The 22,313-nt window shown below is 43.5% G+C and overlaps 2 protein-coding genes and 2 long non-coding RNA genes across 4 annotated transcripts; 1 reads left to right on the top strand and 3 right to left on the bottom strand.

Annotated features, from left to right (window-relative positions):
• Positions 1-652: 652 nt before the first annotated feature.
• LOC122181804 lies at positions 653-3,758 on the top strand. Its single transcript, XR_006179596.1, has 3 exons — positions 653-1,378; positions 2,924-3,027; positions 3,371-3,758. It is a non-coding gene; the product is annotated as an uncharacterized LOC122181804 (long non-coding RNA).
• A 1,287-nt stretch (positions 3,759-5,045) lies between these two features.
• Positions 5,046-8,052, bottom strand: LOC122181802 (zinc transporter ZIP10-like). Its single transcript, XM_042874534.1, has 2 exons — positions 7,664-8,052; positions 5,046-5,337 (listed from the first exon to the last, which is right to left on the bottom strand). Exons 1-2 carry the CDS (start codon positions 7,781-7,783, stop codon positions 5,179-5,181), a joined length of 279 nt encoding a protein of 92 aa, XP_042730468.1. The 5' UTR covers positions 7,784-8,052; the 3' UTR covers positions 5,046-5,178.
• An 8-nt stretch (positions 8,053-8,060) lies between these two features.
• LOC122181801 lies at positions 8,061-11,036 on the bottom strand. The gene is made up of 3 exons (XR_006179595.1): positions 10,769-11,036; positions 9,181-9,261; positions 8,061-8,098 (listed from the first exon to the last, which is right to left on the bottom strand). It is a non-coding gene; the product is annotated as an uncharacterized LOC122181801 (long non-coding RNA).
• A 1,673-nt stretch (positions 11,037-12,709) lies between these two features.
• On the bottom strand, positions 12,710-21,778 carry CAVIN2 (caveolae associated protein 2). The gene is made up of 2 exons (XM_042874533.1): positions 21,389-21,778; positions 12,710-15,096 (listed from the first exon to the last, which is right to left on the bottom strand). The coding sequence occupies exons 1-2, from the start codon at positions 21,776-21,778 to the stop codon at positions 14,308-14,310; spliced, it is 1,179 nt and encodes a 392-aa protein (XP_042730467.1). The 3' UTR covers positions 12,710-14,307.
• Positions 21,779-22,313: the final 535 nt, after the last annotated feature.

Here is a 22,313-nt window from a genome sequence, read left to right as displayed (position 1 = left end):
TCCTTCGATCCTTCGATCCTTCGATCCTTCGTTCCTTCGTTCCTTCGATCCTTCGATCCTTCGATCCTTCGATCCTTCGATCCTTCGATCCTTCGTTCCTTCGTTCCTTCGATCCTTCGATCCTTCGATCCTTCGATCCTTCGATCCTTCGATCCTTCGTTCCTTCGATCCTCCGATCCTCCGATCCTCCGATCCTCCGATCCTCCGATCCTCCGATCCTCCGATCCTCCGTTCCTCCGTTCCATCGTTCCTCCGTTCCATCGTTCCTCCGATCCTCCGTTCCTTCGATCCTCCGTTCCTCCGATCCTCCGTTCCTTCGATCCTCCGTTCCTCCGTTCCTTCGATCCTCCGATCCTTCGTTCCTCCGATCCTCCGATCCTCCGATCCTCCGATCCTCCGTTCCTCCGATCCTTCGTTCCTTCGATCCTCCGATCCGAGTGCCCACCCTCCCTTTCCCACTCCTGCCGTATTTCCCTCTTCTCATTCGCCCCTTCTCTCCTCACTTACATCCCCCTCCCCTCTTACTCTCCTTAATTTCTTTGTTCTCTCTTTCTCCCCCTTCTTTTCCCCTCGTGTTTTTCCTTCTTCTCTCATTCCACCCCTCCACCTTTCCCTCTTTTCCAACATTCCCCTCCCTTTTCCTGTTCCTCCCCTCCTCCCACCATTAACACACACACACACTTTAATTCAGAATATTTATTTGTCTTGCTTTTTTTTTTTAGGGGGGAAGTAGTGATGGTAGCTGAACTGGTAGAAGTGGTGAACAGCATTTTGGTAGGCAAAATTCCAGTGGACTGCAGTGAAATTAAGCTGGATCAACTTACTGCCAAACTGTGGGTCCTTTCACCTGTAAAATTACAGCTCGCCCAAGCTGCCCTTCGTCTTTCACGTCAATGCTCGGCCCTTTTCTGTGCCTTAGTCATTTCTATTGACTGAGAACAGCAGGTGTTCATCTTCTACTGAGACTGTCACCCCACAAACTCTGAAATACACCTTAACTTGACTTCTGGTTTCATCTTGGACTGAGTTATTTTCTTTTTAGTGCTGGCTCTAGAGAAATATGCTGTTTATATAAGGCTCCCACGGTTTAGTTGTTGCTGAGCTGTGTGAGGAATACCACAGAGTCACCTTTGGATGATTCAAAGGTTAAATTACTCTGGCTGTTAAGTTGCTTTCTAAATACTCCCAAAAACATATGCTTTCCCATTCCGTCCTTTCTTGCTGCTGCAGATGTGGTATGAAAATGAAATGCCACCCGTCTTCTGGATTTCAGGATTCTTCCTCACGCAAGCGTTCTTAACTGGTGCCCAACAGAGCTATGCCAGAAAGTACACTATTCCAATAGACCTGTAAGCATTTGACTATGAAGTGCTGGAAGGTAAGGAATATCACCTTGCTCCAGACGATGGTACGTAAACCGAGCATAAGTTAGCATTACTTCAAAGACTCAAGCGTTCAGCAGTTCAGTTACTGAGTGTAATTAAGTAGCAATACAACATCCAGAAAGGTGCTGTTCCCCCACCAAGCACACAAAATACGCAAGAAGCTACATAAAATGTTGCAGAACTCTGATTTTGCCTGAAGTGATAAAATATCATCAACACAGAATAGTTCTTACCCCTTAGCTCCCCACTGCAAATACAACGTCGAAGCACTATTAGCTTGCCCTTATTTTTTTCCAGTTACACAACTTGGAAGATTTTCCTAAACCAATGAAAGCAAAGCCATTGGCTATTGCCTGCACTTGCCTCGCTACCCCTCGTAAAATAAGTTGTGGATACAGCTGGGATGCGCAGTAAAGAACTACATTCTTAAACACTACTTAGTTGGTCTCCTGTCTGCAGAAAAATGAAGCATTAAACTGAACAGTTCGTAATACAATGGCTTATGAGGAAGGGAAGATCATCGTGCTCTTTAATACTTTCAAGAGAATCCTTTTGACCAAGGCTTGTGAGAAGAAGGCTTGGGCAGGGTGCTTAGGAAAACATCACCCTATCAGTTTCAACTTATCATCATTTTCAAAATGTTTTTTCTAATTTTTACCATGTTTATTTATTATAATTTATATTTATATTATATCATATAATATACATAATATCATAATATATATTATAATACATAATATTTTATTATATAAAAATATATTATTAATTATAATTTATATATATATAATATATAAAATATATTATATATTACAATATTATATATTACATAATATAATATATAATATATATTATTATACATTTTAGTATTATGATATTATATGTTATATATATTATATATATTTATTTTTACGGTATTATTTATATTATTATTTATAGTTACATTATGGTAATTAATATTCAAGTTTACATATATTTATTACTTATTACTTTATTGTATTTAAAATTAAAAAAAAAACAACAAACAAACAAAAAACCTTTAAGTTTTAATTGAGTTAGATTTTGAAACAACCAAGTTTAACTACTGAAATACTCTTTGAGATACCATCACATCTCTTCTTAAAAAAAAAAAAATAAAAAAACCAACAGAAGTTTGTAGTACACAGCATATGAGCAGGACTTCATGCTGACCTGTGTGAAAATCATGTCCTGTATTTTCAATTTAAATTGTGTAACTGCCTTGATGTTTGTTAAAGACCAGACATGCTGCTCTACTGCTAGACACTCAAACTTTCTAACTTTATGAAATCTTAATTTATAAATAAATTTATAGATTGATGAAATCGTAATTATACAAAGTTTTAACTCAGTGTAAGAAAGGTTGTGTTACAAGTATTCCATTGTCCATTTGAAACACTAAAATTGACCGAGGCCCATACAGTCAATCAGCTGACAGCAAAGCCTGCTGCGCTGGCTGCTGCTTTCAGTTAGAAAACCCTTCCAGCACTCCTGTAACCTGTTCTCTGATGCAACCGATTTAGGGGTCTACATCCAGGGACTGTTCTTGGATGGAGCACGCTGGAACCAAGAAACTAAAAAGCTAGGAGAATCTCATCCGAAAATCCTCTACGATACGGTGCCTGTGGTGAGTGTGTACTACGCTTTGTAACATTTCTATACTATTATATGTGAACAAATCCTGTGGATTAAATACCTAAGTGGCTCCCTTTAAGGGAGCAACAGGCTAACTCAAAAGTTTGTAGCATCTCTAAGTAACAGCGGTACGTTTGGCATAGCAGATTGCTACCTTGAACAAAATCAGCAAAGACAAGATGCAACAAAAAGCAAGTTCTCAGGCTCATCTGTGAAAAAGCCAGCACCACTCTCAAAAATACTTAGGTCCAACTGAGAATGTTTCCCACCGTCCCGCACCCCCCTTTAAAATAAATAAATAAATAAATAGTGACAAGGATTATTCTTTGCTGCAGATATGGTTAAAGCCCTGTAAGAAAGCAGACATTCCACAACGACCCAGTTACCTGGCTCCAGTGTGCAACACCAGCGAGAGAAGAGGAATCCTGTCAACCACCGGCCATTCCACCAGCTTTGTCATTGCGATGACCCTTCCTTCCTATAAACAGCAAGAACACTGGATCAAACGGGGGGTGGCGTTATTATGTCAGCTTAATTTATGAACTTACCGCCATTATTGAGGGTTCCGTTCCTAGATGCCCCATGAGGAACACATATCAGTTCTGTATGTCCATAATATCAATATGTATGAAAGTATTCATGAAAAAGTGAAAAACATTTTGCACGTTGCAATTTGTGACGTATAAAATACAAGATTGTGCAATAAAACCTCATGAAAGCCAACAAGAACATCTGCTCCTTTAATAATTTTATTTTTTTGAAGGCTCCTTATTTATAAGGAACATACATAAAAATGAACACAACACTGTTGACAATGAACAGTACAGCATTTGACCTTTTCCAGCTTTCTAAAATTAAAAAAAAATAATGATAACAAAAAGACTGATAGCTAAGCTGTATCTTATAGGACCATAATCACATTAGAAACCATAGACTGGAGGGGATTTTTTTATTCAAAAAAAATATCACAGTGCATCTAGCAACAACAGTATTTCTAAGTGTAATCACAGCAGATCGAGTGCAATGTGATCTACATCAAAATTCATATGGGATGCCACACAGTGACAGCATTTTAATATACAACTAACACACCCTCCAACAAATAAAAGTTAGATGAGACTCTGGATTTGGCGGAGTGGAATGTATAAACCAAGCAGAAATGTAGTGGAATTCAGATCGGCTGTAACGTGACTTAAAACTGTACATAAGAACAATTTGAATTGCAGTCCTGGTGGAAAATCTACCAACGAAGTCACGGTGTTACGCTGCCCTTTGTAACTTGTAATAAATATCACAAAATGAAAGACAAGCAACATACGTATTTAAGGAAAAAAATCCAGTACCTGCCTTGAGAGATCATATTTTCCCTTGTCTGAAGACTGTCTTGAAAGCAAGTTGAGTATTTTCCTATGTAGGCAGTGTATGAAGCTAAAACCATACTCCAACTAAGACAAAGGAAATATACTACCTGAAATAAACAATTTTTCATTTGAAACATATGAAAAGAAATAAACTTACTTAAAAAAAAAAAAAATTGACAAAAGCTTCAGTTAGACCACAAGGCCCCCTTTACACTCGACAGAGTTAACAAAAAATTAAGGGTCAGTTCAGTACATAGGCAACATAAGTTATCGAAGCTAAGATCCTCAGTAATTATCCCGTGACTCAAGTCTCTGCATACGCAGAGATAGAATAAGATACATACATATATATATGCCTGCTGCTTAAGACTTGTGCAGTGCTAAAAGTGTACTCAGGTTCCTTGCATAGGTACGATTTTCAGCTGTAAAATTTTCTGGGTTCTGGTAAACAATGTAAGAAATGCTTTTTTCCCCCGAAGCGTTTACATCCTTCGCTGTCTTTTTTTAATATAAGCAAGCAGCACACTGAACTTGGCATTTATTTCTGGAATTTACTATTTCCCAATTGCCACTTAATGGACTTTACAAGATGCGTTCGGTCATCTCATCTGATTTGAATTGGAAAAATGCAGCAGGTAACACATACAGAAATGAATGGGTTGTACTTGCGTAAGTAGTGCAAGCCGCTGCTTTTCCTCTAAGCTATGTGCATACAGTGAAACAGTGCAGACTCGAAGCCGTACAGTAATAACAGCGTATCCACAGCAAAACCCGGGATATGGTCAAAGCTGGATGTTAAGCACAATGTTATCTTCGTAGACGGCAATCACCAGCATGATGGCAAATCCAAGAAGCAGACCTAGATTCTGCAGAATGAACTGCCCTACCAGACAATAACCGTGCTCTTCGTTATCTCCGTCTCCGTGAAGCATTTCCGGAAGCTAAAAAGAAATCCAATGAAAAAAAGGTTATTTCACCTCTGTTTTATGTAATCACTGACAAAGTTACAAGACAATATTTATCGATAAAGAATAAGAAATTGAGTTTTCAGTTATAAAAAGAAGCCTCAATACATACATAAAACTAGACACAACCACTGTATTTTAGAAAAACGGTCTCAAACACATCATGTATTCACTAGACAAAGTGAACACTCTTCTCCACCGGGCGCTTCTACAGCTCTTCCTGGATCGCGCATCTAGCTGAAATTCCAGTATCAAGGGCCAGTCTAGTATTCTTTCAGTCTGCTCTCTCAAGTTTGTTTCCTCAATTAAAGCTAGCCACGTGGCTCTAAAGACTTGGTCAATTAACTCAGCCCTTTGTATTGTTATATGCCTTATGTATATTCACACGTGTCTGAGAACAGTGAGGTTCATCATGCATGCCACAGGTAATTCAGGAGGAATTTCACAGATGTCTATAGAAAGTTCTGGAAGCTGTGCCTGTTCCTCAGCTACAAAGAAAACATGAAATAGTACTGACAACAGTGCTAAATAAATGCAGATGTGGAAGATGTGAAAATAAATCTTCCGCAGCGCCTTACAGGACCACCCAGGCAAGACAAAAATAACTGAAAGGATTTCCTTCGTTTACCTTCTTGACCTTTTTGTCAATTCATTTCTTTGTAGACCATTTCGAGAATAAAACAAAACATAACATAGATCAAACAGAAACTTCAGTCAGTAGAGAGCAGAAGTCTCTATTGTAGCTCTTCATAAAATAGGCTATAACTGTTCTGGTTATTCCAAATATCTGAGTATGGTACAACAAACATAAACAAATAATCAGACCACCAGATCAGCTAAGAAGATTAACATACTGCCTGTTTGGTCTTGCCTGATCGTATTTCACAAAGATACATAAACTGGCAATTCCAAAATTTAAACGTAAAAAAATACACAACAGTATGAAAATTGCTCATCTCTGCTATAGACTACTGAACTTCTCAATTTATAGGCTCCCAATATGACCGATTTCAGTGACTGGGCATTAAGACTAGTCCTATCAATGCGAACATGTCTCTCAGTTGAAAATTTATAGTTTCTTGCATAGACGTGAGAAAAAAAAATACATTTTTAAATTAAAATACGTATGCTATAAAACTATATAATATTATAAATTATATACGTAATTAATTCATAAATACATAATATAAAAGTATGAAATAAATATAGTTTTCCAGTAAGAACAGAATTCAAAAGTGATTTCCACATAAGTGACAGCAGAAGGTCATGGAGAGCCTTAAGCATTTAAGATTTCCTGAGTTCAGTTCAGGTTCTCCCTCCTCTCAACTAGGAGAAAACTATATTTTAGCTATATTTCTATATTGCTCATCAGATGAACTTCCACCATACACAAGAATACCAGAAGGTCAGTCGCCCCTTAGCGGGCCTCAGCTGAGCTGCAAAACAATTAAATTCTGTTCCTATTAGGTGTCAGAGGACAGGGATTTAAAGAGGAAGGCAGATTAAGGAGTTGTAAGAACTCGGTACAGTTTCAGGTGTATCACACAGAGGCACTCCCGCTCTTGTTTATAGTCAGAGTATATTGAATGCTAGTGTGCCTAAGGAAATGGACCAAGAATAAAAATACTGCAGAATGAAAATACTGCCTTCCTTTATACATTCTGTCTTCAGTCAAAGTACATAAAGCAAAAAAAAATACAGGCACAGAACTTACAGGAAACTAGCTGGTATCCAGTAACTATAGGCTATCGCAGAACATCTATATTCACACGAGGAGTTTTTCTCTACTATGCAGCCATTCGCCTCAGCAAGACCTGAAAAGGACTGACCGACTTAATTTATAATAGCAAATTCAACACTGGGGCATATTGACTAATTAAAGCTCTCTATAACAAAAGAGATAGCCCATTTTTGGCTGCCTTAACACAGACAGAAAAAAATACAGCGATGATCAGCTTTCATGAGTCCCGGTCCGAAAGGTTCTAACGGCAGCAGGACTATCGCAGGACCTCCGTAACCAAAGCTGAGTTTAAAGGCGAGAAGCCTTTAAGTTAAGTTTCCCCAGCGTGGCAGTAATGGCAGAGGTAAGATTGCTGAGCAAGACAGATCCTGCCAATACTAGGAAATTCAGTAGAAACCAAACCCTTTCTTTCAGCTGTCTTCACTAATGCTTCAAGGATACCAGCAAGGCAGAGAAACCTGACAAGGAACTTGGAGCTGCTGGCCACAGGGGAGAGGAGTTTTCAGAGTGTCAGCTGCTTTGGTTTGCACCAGGGAAACAGAAAAATCAAAATCGTCTTACCATATCGACCAACGCCACATAGAGGAACATGTCTGCAGTGACTGTGAAGATCCACAGGGTGATGTTATTCGCATACTGTCCCACCGCTGTGCCAATCAGCATGCCTATGTAAGCCATCATGGTGTGCTCTTGCAGCCCAGAAGGCCAACTGTGTTCCAGGCTGCATTAAAAAAAGGGTGGCCAGCATGGAGAGGGAAGTGATCGTCCCCCTCTACTTGGCTCTTGTGAGGCCCCATCTGGAGCACTGCGTCCAGGCATGGGGCCCCCGGTACAGGAACGATGTGGAGCTCTTGGAGCGTGTTCGGAGGAAGGACCAGTAAGATGATCAGAGGGCTGGAGCTCCTCTCCTACGAGGAAAGGTTGAGGGAACTGGGCTTGTTTTTAAGCTTGGAGAAGAGAAGGCCTCGGGGAGACCTCGTTGCAGCCTTCCAGTACCTGAAGGGAATAAACAAGAGGGGTAACAACTGTTTACATGGGTGGATAGTGATAGGACAAGGAGGAATGGTTTTAAACTGAGACAGGGGAGCTTGAGGTTAGATACTAGGAGGACGTTTGTCCACACAAAGGGTGGTTAAGTGCTACAACAGGACACCCGAGGAGGTTGAGGACCCCCCATTCCTGGAGGCATTCAAGGCTGGGCTGGATGTGGCTCTGGACAGCCTGGTCTGGTGGCTGGGAGTAGCAGGGGGGTTGAAACAAGATGATCATTGTGGTCCTTTTCAACCCAGACCGTTCTATGACTCCACGATTCTATGCTAGAGGGGCTCAAAAGAAGACTAGACAGCAGGAAACGAAAACTCTAGTAACACCTCTGTGTGCAGCAACGCCTTGCTTAAAATACTATTTAAAGGTAATGATTCATCACATTAATCTGGCACCAGTTCAGGCTACGGACAAAAAAAAAAAAAAGCCAAGAGCTCCTCTCTCGAGCTGCTCTTTTGTAAATCTTGGGATGCGCTCATATTTCACGTGATGTACCTTGTGGCTGATGCATCACGATAAGCCAGCACCCGAGAAAAAATGCTTCAGTTACAGGCAAGAGTCAAAGGCATCAGCAACGATGCTCACAGGCTTTAGCCAAATAGCCATTCAAATCGACCGGACTTGGTGATAATTGGCACATCTGGACATCTACACAAAGACTTCTACTTAATCATTTAGTTTTCTGCAATACGTCATATGCTATATAACATTTTTGAAGACAACACAATAGCCTCTGCACAAAATGGCAGAGGTGTAACACAAAAAAAATGTACCCTCTGTACTCCCAAATACCTTTGTGAGCGTCCTGAAAATACTTCACAGAACGCTATTGCTAGATGCCTGCCAAACACACCTCGACAGTCTCATTACGTATGCTGAAACAATACTGCTCAATCACTCTGCAAAGGTCTGGTCACCCTCGCTGCAACTGCACCTATCCAGCAGCTACTGGGAGGAGTGTCACAACAGAATTTACACACACACATTCACTCAGCCTTGTTTGTACCAAGTACTGGTTTTATAAAATTCATTACCTAATTCATGGGGCAGCTCGTGACAAAATACTGCTATAGATGTACTAATCCCTCCTGTCAGACCAGCACTAAAAGCTGCTCCTGAAAGAAAAAAGAAAAAAAAGTTACAAACGCTATGTTACTATATAATCAATGAATGTACAGATGTTATAATTATGAAATATACCACAGTGTTTGGCTAAGCAGTTAATATACCAAAAGAGAACAGATAGAATGCTTACGTGTATCCTGGGCTTGCCATGGAACTCCAGAGAAGGGGATCTCCAGAAGGGATCCCTCCCTGCTGGCAGTCAGCTCTTAAATGGGTCTAGGAGAGGTAGAGCCAGGCTCCACCCCTTCCTGCAGCACAGATGAATTGCCTTCACCTGTGCTCCCATGGTTGACTCATTGCTCTCCTCAGGTGATCAATCAGAGGTGCAGGCCTTGATTCAGTAACTCCCACACACACACTCAAGATAGTAATTTCTAATAAAGCAAAAATTTCTGAGAAGAGCAGTTTATTCATTATTGCAACTGTGGGTGCAAACCCCCTAATGACAAGGGAGAAATTGCACAACTAGTCAGTGAAATCCATGCCGTTACATACCCTGGGTCCAAAGCAGCTAAAGCCTTTCCTGGAGCTCGTTGCCTGAGTGTCTCAGGCTCACCAACTTTCCTTGCAGTTGGTACCTTACGTTTCCATACAGTATCTGTTTCCAACGCATTGTTTTTAGGTATGTTCTGTACTCTTTATGGCAACGGGAGGCCAATATTCTCAAAAATTAGCATGCTTCTTCTGCCCTGTACCAGACTCTCCCCTACCCTACATAATTACATTAACTAGTGCCTATGCCAATTATACTTAAGTCCGAATGCCCCAGTCTTCACCTGATTCTGTTTGGGAGCTTTCTTTGTGAAAGGCAACTTAACCTATGCTACATACAGAAATGCTGGAAACCTCCACTGCAATAACACAATCTACCTCTCATGTGTCTTCAGGGCAGCCTTAAGAATGCTGTTACAGCATTCAATAAGGCTTGCCCTGTACAATTACATGACAAAAGGAATTGACACTCAGCGTTCTTTTCTTCTGCCCAGCATTGTACCATTACACCAGTAAAACAAGTCTCCAGGTCGCTCTCGATGACTTGAGGTGTCCTGCTTGTAGCCAGCCATCAACCTGGGGAGCATCTTGATGATATATGCCTGGTTTGCTCTTAGTGCTGGATAGGCCTGCGTTAGTCCACTTGCTGTGTCAACTCAGGTCAGGTCTCATTTCACCCCCTCAGACTGAGGGAAGGCCCAGTGTAATCAATCTGCCATCGCTGGAGAGGATTGCTACCTCCGTTGGGGTGCTCCTTCAGGCAATATTCTTGCCTTCTTCTAGGAGACAAGCACCACCATCTCAGCATCCCAGGATGATATCAGGCTAGCCTGGGCCTGTTTAACAGCCAGCTCTGCTTGCTGGAACGCCTCTTGTTCCTTCTCCCCCAGTCCCATTTTTGGCCTTTCTTTGTGAGTCAATACAAAGGCTTCAACAGCTGTGCTAGGTGGATTATAAAGGAATGCCAGTAACCCAATATAATACACCCAAATTCTTGCTACTTACTTGGCATGTTAGGGACCTTGAATTCCTCACTTTTTTTCTATTACATCACTGGTAGCAAGGGTCTTATTGTAGCATGAGGTCCATAATTCCCACCAGAAACTTAAGCATATCTGGAATCTTCAATGGGTCACCATAAATGGCCTCCTTCATGCCTATCTCTCTGATCCTATTTTGGCATACTTCCACTGAGGTCCACAAACTGGTATTTATTGGCACATAACTCCTGTTAGGCCATGCGATTCTACACGCTGCCATAGTTTACAGTATTAAAGAATGGTTTTTGTTACTCCATATTACCATCACATATAGTCTGTCTGAGGGCCGGATGCGTGGTAACAGATGCAAGTTGGGAAATCTTGAGTCCATTAATTACCACTCTTTCAGCCCCCTCATCCCATCATCTCAAAAGCCAGGCTGGTATCTTCTCTTATGGTCTTCGTTGAAGTTACAGCAAACTGTGGTAGAAAATCCATTAGTTCAGTGGCTGCACATGGGCACGCTGTTACACGTAGTGCTTGGTGAACAGGGGGGGGTCACTCTTTATGTGACAACCCTGCTGGTCTATCCTGGGTTTTTCCCCTGTCTTTTGAGTTAGTACCTGTCCTGTTTCGAGAGCATCTGGGAATCTAGAGAATCATGAAGGGCTGTCACATGAAAAGTGACCCCCCTGCCCACACCGCACCACGTGTAACAGCTGAGATTCCCAGATCCTCTATGTGGATTTCAGTTTGCTCGCCCTTCTTTTACTTCACAGACTCAATTAGATCAGTAGGAGCCCTGGATCTTAAGTTATCCTTTCCCCCTTCTAACAATACGGTCAGAATTTCAAATAAGTTCCATTTGAAAGTGTAGCAGTTCACCATAGATGAAAAAAGATGAAATTTTATTTCCCAGTTGCCAAACCTGAGGCTTTGAAAGCTCATTTTTATCATTTAACTATTCCTCACAGGAATGACATTTCTAAAGACTGAGTAGCAGCAGACAGACTACAGCAAATGCTGCTGCTACTCTTCCCTTGCTCACTAAAAAATTTTGAGCAATTTTATTTTTCAAGTCAGCTATTTCTGAAAGGGATTTAATAATGGGACCATTGTACCTTATAGGTCCCTGTTCTTCAATAACTCGTACCAAACCTAACAATGGAGGACCCAAGAACCCCGGGGTTTTCCCTTGGAGATACTCCATCAGAGTATTTGGCATCCCAGTAACCATCCACTAGTTTTTTTGTTTGTTAAGGAAATCCTTTTTAAGTATCTGACTAGCTGACCAAATATAGTGCTATAATGCTACAATGTGATAGAAAGAACAGCAATAACCTCAGTGTAGCACAATTCTAGATTGCAGCAAACTAGAACAAGCCCAAATGTAGCAACAGCGGATACAGAAACAAAGGAAGAAAATCTCCTTACCTTCTGAAGCCTGCAGCTATGTGAAGAACTGCAGTGAAATGCCTTTACCTCTACTGTGAGAACTTAAAAGAGGTCTGGGAAGGGGTGGATCCTGGCTCCAGCCCCTCCTTTCACTCAGATACATTGCTTACACATGAGCTCCCCTGCATTGGCCCCACTTTCCCACCAGGTGCTCAATCACTGCTTCAGGTCGTGGCTGAGCACAGCTTGACAGCGCAGACAGGCCAGGCATATCTGGAAGCAGCTCACACAGTTCAATGCAGATATGCTTTCAGGGCTATTTAAAGTGGTCTGATAAAGAGTGCGTGTGGAGCTGGCAGGTTTGGGGAACTGTGTAGGTGTGCTTAGCTGTGTTTGAGGTCTGATGCTGTCTGGAAGCACAGCCGGAGCATCTTTGGTGTTTGCATCGCCAAACGGCAGCAGACACTGAGGAAGGAAAGCAGGGGACATCTATGCACTCAGAAATGGCTGACCTTTAAATTTAATCTGCCAGCTTCTCGCACTGCTTCTCCCAAAGACTGAAAGACCTGCGTTTCACGTTATGCATTTATTTGTCATATTTGTCGTTAGTTACAAGTAAAAACATTGGAAATCCACTGTAGTTAATACAAAATAGAAATAAAGCCACATGAGTTATGCCTTACTTTTTCCTTGCAAACATTATCTCCTAGATGACGCTGTATACATCAGAGCTTAACTTCTAACAGTACTTGCCTACAGTAAGCTCTTAGCAACTAATTTCCAGCGTGATTTGCTGGTCACAGATATCACCCTCGTGGAGCAGTATCTGCTAAACATGTCACAATGGCGTTTTATGCTGTAGTTTTTATTTCCCCTGTAACTGGTGATGCTAAATACAAGTTGAAGGAAGCAACCTTTTAGTGCAGTGTTAAGCATCGGTAGAATTATATTTGTATGTATATAAAAAAATAACCCAATGCATGAACAAACAAGGATGTAAGGTGACCGTTGCGGGTGCTGTGCTTCCCTTTCTTCGCCTTTGTGAAGTGACAGGAATGAACGTTCATAGCGAACGGGCTCCTCTGGAGCCTCTCATTTTGCACAAATTTTGAAAAATTAGGCATCTGATTTTTGGAGGTGATCCCAAGCTAAGTTATTGACAGAGAATCAAACCTCATGCCTTTGCAGACTCGTTCCTATGTAAACTCATGCCTGTCATCATATTCAGTCCCTAATGCAGTTTGCCCTTGAGGCATGCCTAAAAAAGCATTCTCACCTTTTTAAAGTACTGCCCTTACATCCCTGTTGTTACCTAACTCTTTTGTGTAGATATAACTCTATATATGAAATAATCTTTAAAAAGATAAGTTATACTGTTTCCAAAATACTCTGACATACAAAGTTGTGCAGGTGCAAAGTTTGATAGTGTTTTGTTACAAGGATTAAGAATTAATTAATTAGTGTTATCTGAGTATATATTCTTTAAGCTGGAAGCATAGATTTAATATAGTGGGCCTTTATTTTTGCTCCCATCCCCCTTTTTCCTTAACGTTTCATAGCGTTTCATACTTCCTTCAGACTATCTCTATGTTTCTAATAACCCTAACCCTATCAAACTCCTCTCTCTCTTTTTTTAACTATTTCCAATCCATTAAAGGTACAGCAGTTGATTACACGTTCATGCTTGTCGCTAACGTCTTTCTGTAATTCCGGCAGTTTGAAGTATATCTTTTCATTTCCATATAAACACGGTCATTTCTTCTAAGCCAGAGCCTACTGGCAAAAATCCTGTGCCTGTGGAGACCGATGGAGCCAACGTTTCAGTTTTGCTATGTACTCTGCTCTTTTGGCCTTGCAACATCAGGGAGCAAAGCTCCACACCAGCAGCGCAGGTTTGCAGCTACAGAGGCTGTCAGCGTTCACAGAGCATAGCAAAGAAACCATGCTCAAGTGTTCTCACTGGTATTTCTACGCTCACATACAAAATACTAAATACTCTGAGAGAGGAAAACAGAAGTATTTGGGCATTCTGAAATGATGCAGTAAATTATCATTGCAGAGAGAAGGCTGGAAGAAACCCAAACACCGCTACCACACGTGTAACAGAAACCAGTCATTCACTTAGGCAAAACCGTGGGCATCTGGAAGCTGAAGGACGGCTCTGACGTCTTAGGCTGTTTGGTCTACCTGCAGAACAGCTGCTTGGGTTGTTTCTTCATCGGATTCTTCCATTTCTCCGCTGACTGGTTTGCTCCTTTCATCGTACAGTTTCTGGCTGGAGTCTTCGAGAGGCATCCCGTACTCTTCATCATCCTCAACAATGGACAGCTCAATGTTGTTGTTTGTCACGGCGCTGCTTTCCATCCTGGCTTCTTTCTCCAAAGAATCAATGACGGCTTTGCTCTCCTCAGCCAGAGACGTGGTGGGGGTCATATCTGAGTGCATGTCGGCGAAGGACATCTCCTCCTCGTTCTCGGCCTGGTCGGTGCTTGCCGTGTCTGCCGGTCTGTCTTCGGCTTCAGCGGGACTTTCTCCTTCATGGGATTTCTTCACATTGAACGCGAGCGGAACTTTGAAAGGTGAACTCTTGGAAGAGGAGGATTTCTGATGGTGCACTGTAAGGGATTTCTTAATCTTCTCTCTCCGTTCAGGTGAGACGATCTTTGTGCTGATCTTGTTCATCTTCTTCTCGATGTTTTGTCGGGAGAACGCTTTCTTGAGGCTGTCGACCTTCTTCAGACTGGTCCTTTTAATTTTCTCAGCTCTTGACTCTTCTGCTTTCTCATCTGCGCTGTCGCCCACATCATCTTCATGATGTATGTCATCCTCTGAAGATAATTCCACTGTATGCAAGGTTTCTTCCAGCGTTTTGTTCTCATCCACGGGCTCTTCTTTTCCTTCTGTAATGCTGGGAATAGGCTCCTTTGCAAAAACACTGGCAGGGATCTCATTTTCCTCCTGAAAGAAATGACAATATTTGAGTTTCATAGTTCACAGATTTAATAAATAAACCATAACCCTGAACAACTACTTTTTTTTTTTTTTTAATATATAAATTCCAACAGTGAGAGGAAGGATGCTGAACATCTCTTGTTGTTTCAGCATATTTAACCAGTAACAAGCCACTCAAAGCCCACTGAGCCATTATCTGGTAACAGTTTAAGACTAATGAGCTGTCAACTGTAAGATTTCTCTTTCAGAAGGACTTGGAATGTATACAGAATGGAAATTCCATTATTTGTCATTTAAATTAGCTTCTCTTTTAAACACTTCAGAGGTTGTACATTGATCCCTGTGAAGAAGGGGTGATATCATGGCTACGGATGCCTTGGTGCAGACAGATCACTTGTGTTGGCCTCGTTCCCAACTAGAAGCAAAGACAGTGAAGCTTCTTGAATAACACTGGACTTAGTATGGTGAGTAAAGCACAACCCACCATTTATTCTTCTCCTTTCTACGATCACAGTGATCTGAATATTACTTTGGGGAGTTAAGGGAGCGAAGTTTTGCCCACTGGATGCATAGTAAGATTTATTACTCCCTGCCTAACCCTACTTCCTTTGGATGGCCTCAGGTCTTTGGAAAGACCCAAGGGGAAGAGTTGTTTGTGTGGGGTTGGCCAAAAACACTGATGCTAGTGTTGATATGCCTAAAACACACCTTAAAGGCCTCTGTGCTACACAGATGACTGCTCAGGCACTGAGAATGCTTCTTTGTCTTCAAGGAGAGAGAACCAGGGAGTCTGGGGAAAATCCGTAGACCTTTCCTCTCCCATCCGTCTTTCTGTAGAGTGAGCCATGTGGCCCAGGATATTTAGAATGCATGCTGTTCTACAACTATTTAGAGCACAGAAGAAAAAAAAAAATAAAGGGAAATTTTCTTAGTGTACTGGGAATTGCTAGAAATTGGTAACTGAGAAATGAAAAAAAAGCGTTGTGATTTAGAAGGAATTATTCAGTCTTTTCTTTGTTTGTTGTTTCTTTTTTAACCAAAAAATTATCATTAGATATGACAGGAGCAAGTGCTGAGTGAAATGGTTGTAATAGCCTCAGCTTTCTCCCCAGTGGGCTTGAGCTTACAGTTAAAAGGGGAAAAAAGGCCACATACGTTGCCAAGTTCATGCTCATTACTTCAGGGCTGGCCATACAATTGTGAGTGCTGAGAGCAGTGTTCTGAGTTAGATTTGCTGGCAAGGCTGTATAAGGATGGCAGAAGATGCCATGCTACTTTGTGCAGTTCTGTTTCTTTCTTTAAAAATAAAATAGTAAAGGCTATTGTGTGAGCCACTTCTGCAGCTCAGCGATACGCTGGAGAATAACTGCACACAAGTGGGACTTGGGCGTGCTGATGAGTTATGCTGCAGGATAAAGAAAAAGCATCACCAAAGAGATGGCTGGATACGGTCTGGATGCTCCCATGGTTTGGATGCAGTTGCACAGACGGCACTTTCTCTGTGGTGGGAGCCGCAACAAAGCAAGCACCCTTCTCCATCTGCTGCTGCAGTTCTCCTCGCAGTGACCACGACTACAGAAATCACCTGTGCCAGCTGTAAGTGAGCATAACTCTTATTGCAGAACAAATATTTGTGTGTTCTTCCTGCTGCAGATAATGAAATGTGGATTATGTGAGTGGGTGCAGTTTTAAATTACTCCCTAGAGCATGAGAACTCAGTAGAAAACATAATTTACTCATCTTGTGTATTCTTTGCAAACCTAGGTAATTGCTTATGGTTTTAAACAACTCAGCATTCAGCTGCGAGCTCCGAACAGCTCAGAAAACTGATTTCAGTAAGTATAGGTATGCTTTTGACTTGTGACTCTAGCAGAGGGGCGTCACATAGGCTGAGCTCTTAGACCCAGAGGTGACCAGCACGGCTCTCTTCAGAGACAGACTATGGCCACGTCAGGCTGAAGGACTGCTGAAAAGACAAGTGTGGATTTTATTTCACCTTCCGTCAAATTTGCAATTCAATAGAAGGGAAACAGTCAAATTATCCTTGTTTTTTTTTAAAAAAAATTAATAAAACCCAACCAAACCACCCTTTGTGTGCTAACGAGCCAATGATTCAATTAAAAACTGATAACAGGGGGTCTTTGACAATCAGATAATACAGCAGTTGAGAAATCATGTGTGTCTAAGCTTCCTGTATGGCCTCGCAAACACCAGCCTCTAGGCGCCTCTTGATCTGCTTGAAAAATGGGAGTAGCATGCTTCCCTATCTCACAAGTGTACAAGACCTTAGGATTATGGGAACCATTAAAATGCAAATAAAAATAAATGATTTAGAAGGCTTTGGAAACGCAGAGGCAGTGCAGTAGGAGCGCCCTGTGCTGCAACAGCCTTTCCCATTTTAGTTACCAGTATGGCACTATAAGAGAGCTGCTGTTAACTTTTAGCCCTGACATGTCCACATGACATCTGCATTCTCTTCTGATAAACATCTGAGCTGCCTGGTATTTCATTTAGAAAGATGAGAACAATACAGTTAAAAATGCTGATGGTTACAAACTGCATAGCTATTTTCCATGAGGAGAGGAAAAAAAAACGAGGAGGAACTTTTTACTTCTTCCTCTTGATCTAATCTAAAAACCTAGGAAAGGAGCAATACCTCATTTCATTATCTAGATTTGTGTTCAAAAATGACACTTGCATTTTCTGATGTCAGTTTGTATGCAGCTTGTGAGCCTGAATTCTATTTTTCCTTGTAGAGCTGAAAAGAAGGGTGCAAGATCTCTGCATGCGAGCTGTTGCTAATGCCAGGAGTATCAGCAAAGTCAAAAGCAGTGCCTTCCTCTGGCTGTGATCAGCTCTTCCTGAGAACCTCCCATAGGTCATCATCCCATCCATAGCATATGCTGAGAAGGAGCACGGCAGCCACGGTGAGTAGCACGCGACTCTGAAGCCTGAGGGAGAGCAGGTGGATTTGTGCCTGATGCTGCAGCAGGGAGGTGCTTTGGTTTAGATTTTTGTTGGATTTGCCATATTGCATGTAGAAAGAGGCCCTCCAGAAGGGGAGGTGGCATTTTTCCTGTGCCTACAGCACTCTGTGCTGCTAGATGCTATTACAGTGCCTAAATGATTACTGGCCTCAAGCTTGTTTTGCTCTGCAAATAGGTATTTCTGTCAGAGCATGACTAATGCTCCTAAAAGCAGCCGGAGCTCCACCTTCACCTCCTTCCCACCCGTGTTCTTCAGATCAGCATGTCCCAGTGGAGCTGGAGCTGCAGGAGGAGGATGTGTCTTGCTGCCCATCTGCATGTCCTGTACAGGCTGCGGTGTCTGTGGCTTGGCCATCCCATCCTGTTGCCCTGGGTGGATCACGTCCCAGGGGCCACACGAGATGTTTCTATCATTAATCTATATAAGAGTAACCAGTATGGAATCAGAGAATCATTACGGTTAGAAAAGACCTCCAAGATCATCTAGTCCAGCCGTCCAACTACCACCAATATTGTCCATTAAATCATGTCCCTTGCTACCATACCTACACATTTCTTGAAGACCCCTGGGGACAGCGACTCCACCACATTCCTGGGCGGCCTGTTCCAGTGCCTGACAACTCTTTCAGAGGAGAAGCTTTCCCTAATATCCAGCTTGAACCTCCCAAATGAGAGCACTCGTCTGGGGATGAAGCATTCACCAAGAGCAGCATCTGATGTGGGTTTGAGAGTCAGGGTGCTCAACCCCAGGCTATAACTTTGTCATACAGTATATAGCCTAGTTTCACTAGCAAACATGACATTTTACTGAAAAGTTAAACACAGGCCTTTCTCCTCTTGAATTCTGCTTCTGCAGCTAAAAGTAAAACAGCCCACCAAACCACAACCAAAAACCCAGTCATGTGGCAAGCACAAAATAACAATGCCAAAGCTTAACAAGGATTTTTGAAACAGACATTTCAGTGTTTTGCTAAATTGCTGTGTCATTTGTAATAACTTCAGCATCCCCAAACACTTGGATACAATGCCATTAAAATATGCCACCAATTACTGCAGATATACTCAAACTAGGAGCAATGCAGACAGTCTAGGGAGAGAAAACTTCTGTTTTGATTTTCACTCTGAGCTCCTCCCTGAGCTGGAAAAGTGGTTCCTAATAAGAAAGGTGCTGTGTGAAGTCTGTTTCCATTTTGAGTTGAAAAGAAGTCTCCCCAGGCCAAAGAGAAGTCTCATGACAGCAGTTTCACCTTTGTTTTTAAAGAAATCTGGCATCAATATGGCCTCGCTGACTTCTCCTTCCTGGTATTGTTTTTCTCTGGAAAAGCAGAAACCCCAGCCAGCCTTCTGCTCTCTTTTCCCTCCCTCCAATTACCCCACGTTGACTAGCACTCCTCTAGCCCCAGCCCCTCCTGTGGGGAGGCTGCTTGTGCTCCTGGCAAGTTTTCACTTTCCTGCTGGCTGCATCCTCCCAGTGGAAAATCCCACTTCCTGCATGGAGCGAGCCCTGGGCGTGCCCCGGAGCACCCCAGTCGTTGCCTTCATCAGCTGAATGGCAGCCTGCCTTTCTAAAAGCTCGTGTTCTGCTCCCACTGTAGGTCAGCGATGTTCCCTCCCCACCAGAAGGTGGTCAGTGACATCCTTGTGACAGAGGCTGTGTTTTAGGACCCAGCATAAAGGAAGGACTCTGACTTTAACGGATGTAAGCAGTTCCTAACTTTGCAGGGCTGGTTAGTGGCAGGAAGCAAGCTATCAGGATGCTACTTCGTCCTCCAAACATCTGGTATGGTTTCTTTCACTCACAGCCTGCAGTTGTGGTAGCAACGGGGTCCCAACTGCACAGCACACATACAGCTGTCTTCACTCTGTGTGCCTTCGAAAAATGCTAAAAGTTGGGTTTCCTGAAGGAAAACACTGTATACCTTGTAATATGTGTCATGAAACTGCCTTCCCCCTGCTCAAGTTAAGCACACCCTCCCTGTGGGGTGCAGTCAAGACGTGGGCCTGGAGGTGCCCATTCTCAGCTAACAGGAGGTGGCCACGCTCTGACTCACTGAAACAGCTTCCAAAGCCCTCAGAGACCAGCAACGTGCATCTTTCCATTTAGCTCTTCCAGGAATAATTTCCACATTCCTTCTGGGGTGGAAACTACAGTGGCCCCTCCTCTCCGGGCCACGCCACACACACTGTCATTTGGGAGAACAATAAGCAGAGCGGAGGGGGCTTCCTCTCCATGAGGACGTGGCTGGGCGCTGGCCAGATCTGCCAACTTTGTCAAAATTAAGGGTTTGGTTGTTTTGTTTTTCTTTCAAAACAGGAATCAACTGTCCAAGAAGCAGAGCGAGCAACTGACGCCATAATACGCAGCCGACAAACTCAGTGTACTCGGCTATGACACACCCCAGCTGTATGCTCTGTAGGTCTCTCTCTCTTTTTTTTTTACCCTTCTCCTTTCCTTTTTCTTTTTCTTTTCCTTTTCTTTTTCCCTTTTTTTTTTTTTTTTTTTTTTTTTTTTTTTCCAGATGTGAAACTCACGTCCTGTGTTTAGTTAAAGTTCATGCCGCGTTCTGTCCAGCCCATTGCTTAAAAAGGGGAAAATATGCAAACTGCTGCTATCACTGGACAGGCTCCCGGGAGGTTTCGCTGCATTTTTAGCTCCTCTCTGATGGGGTGGGAGTGGGGCAGGAGCTGCACTTCTGCCCTGCTCTTGTGGGCAGACAGATGAAGGGTGGTGTTCAGGGGCTGTTTCCCCAAACTGGCCAAACATTAGCAAATTGGGAACTTTCCCAAAGTTTGCTAAGAGTTAACCAAAGCGGCTCTGTGCCCAAGTTTGCTAAAAGTTAGGAAAACAAGGGATCTCTGCGCCAACTTAGCTGTGAGTTAGCAATACGGGATTGTGCTCCAAGTCTGCAAAATGGGCTCTTTCTCTGAGTTTGCTAACAGCTATTAGCAAAACTCAGAGAAGGCTCTTTCTGAAGGTTTGGTAAGAGGGGTCATGGGGCCTTTCTCAAACTTCACTAAGAGCTGGGGAAACCACTCCCACCCCTTACGTTTGCTAAGAGTTGGCAAAAGAGGATTTTTGCTAACAGTTAACAGGGTGGGGCTCTTTCCCCAAGTTTGCAAAGAGCAAAAAAAAAAAAAACCAAAAAAAAAAACCCCCCCAAAAAAAAAAAACCCGGGACCTTTCCCCGAGCTTGCCAGGAGTTCAACGGGCCCTTCCTGCAGGCTGACGAGGCGCCAGCAGCAGCAGCAGGGCTCCCTTCCCACGTCCGCCAGCGGCAGCAAAACGGGCCCCGTCCCGCCGCGCTCCTCACCTGGAAGATGAGCACTTTGAAGCGGTCCCTGCGCAGCAACTGCGCGTGGTGCTGTTCCAAGCGCCGCACCTGCGCGCACTGCCGCTCGAGCCGCTCGCGTACGGCGCGGGTGTGCGCGCACACCTTCTGCGACTTCTCCAGCAGCTTCTCCACCGCCGCGCCCGTAGCCCCGTGGCTGCGGCACAGCTTGCCCAGATCCCCCTGGATGCCCTTCACCGCCCCTTCCAGCCCCCGCTGCCTCTGCTCCATCTGCCGCTGCTGCCCTTCCACCGACTCCAGCATGGACACCAGCTTTTCCAGCAGGGCCAGCACGGTCAGGGCGTTCACTTGCCCTCCGCCTGCAGCCTCCGCCGGCGGCGGCACCGCGTTGCCCCCCGCCGCCTCCCCCATGGCTGCCCCGGCACGAGCCGCCGCCCGCGGCCGCCGCTCTTAAGGGCTGCGGGAGGAGCCCGGCCCCGGTGTCGGCCCGCCCTGGGCGGTGGAGGGCTTCCCGGGGCGGGCCGGTCCCGGCTCCGGGCTCGAAGCCCATCGCTCGTCGTCGGTAGGTGGCGAGAGACACCGCGGAATGCGTACCGCTTTCCTTACTCCCGCGGCTCTCCCGAGCCTTCTCTAAAGATTCTGAAAGTGCTCGAGGTTCGTCCTGCACCCGTACTCTGTGCATCATCGGGAGAAACTGCAGTAACGTAGCCAGCACGAAATGCGAATAAAAAAAATACGAAACTTGTCCCGTGCCTTAGCAAAGCAAATTCATGGGTAACATTTCTGTCTTAGTTGCAAGGCCCCTCGGCCTGCACCGTAGACTATTCTTCGGGGGACCCACGGCTCAAGAGGTTCTGCTGGGTGCCACCCACCCTGGGAATGCATCGTGAGAGATGTGGTGCTGTGTCAGAAGCGATGAGATGGCCCCAAAATGGTGCCTCTTCCA

The sequence above is a fragment of the Lagopus leucura genome, unplaced genomic scaffold (assembly GCF_019238085.1).
Source record: "Lagopus leucura isolate 7727_CA_CO unplaced genomic scaffold, USGS_WTPT01 Super-Scaffold_100012, whole genome shotgun sequence".
Classification (NCBI taxonomy): domain Eukaryota; kingdom Metazoa; phylum Chordata; class Aves; order Galliformes; family Phasianidae; genus Lagopus; species Lagopus leucura.
This window is presented reverse-complemented; position numbering and strand designations above follow the sequence as displayed.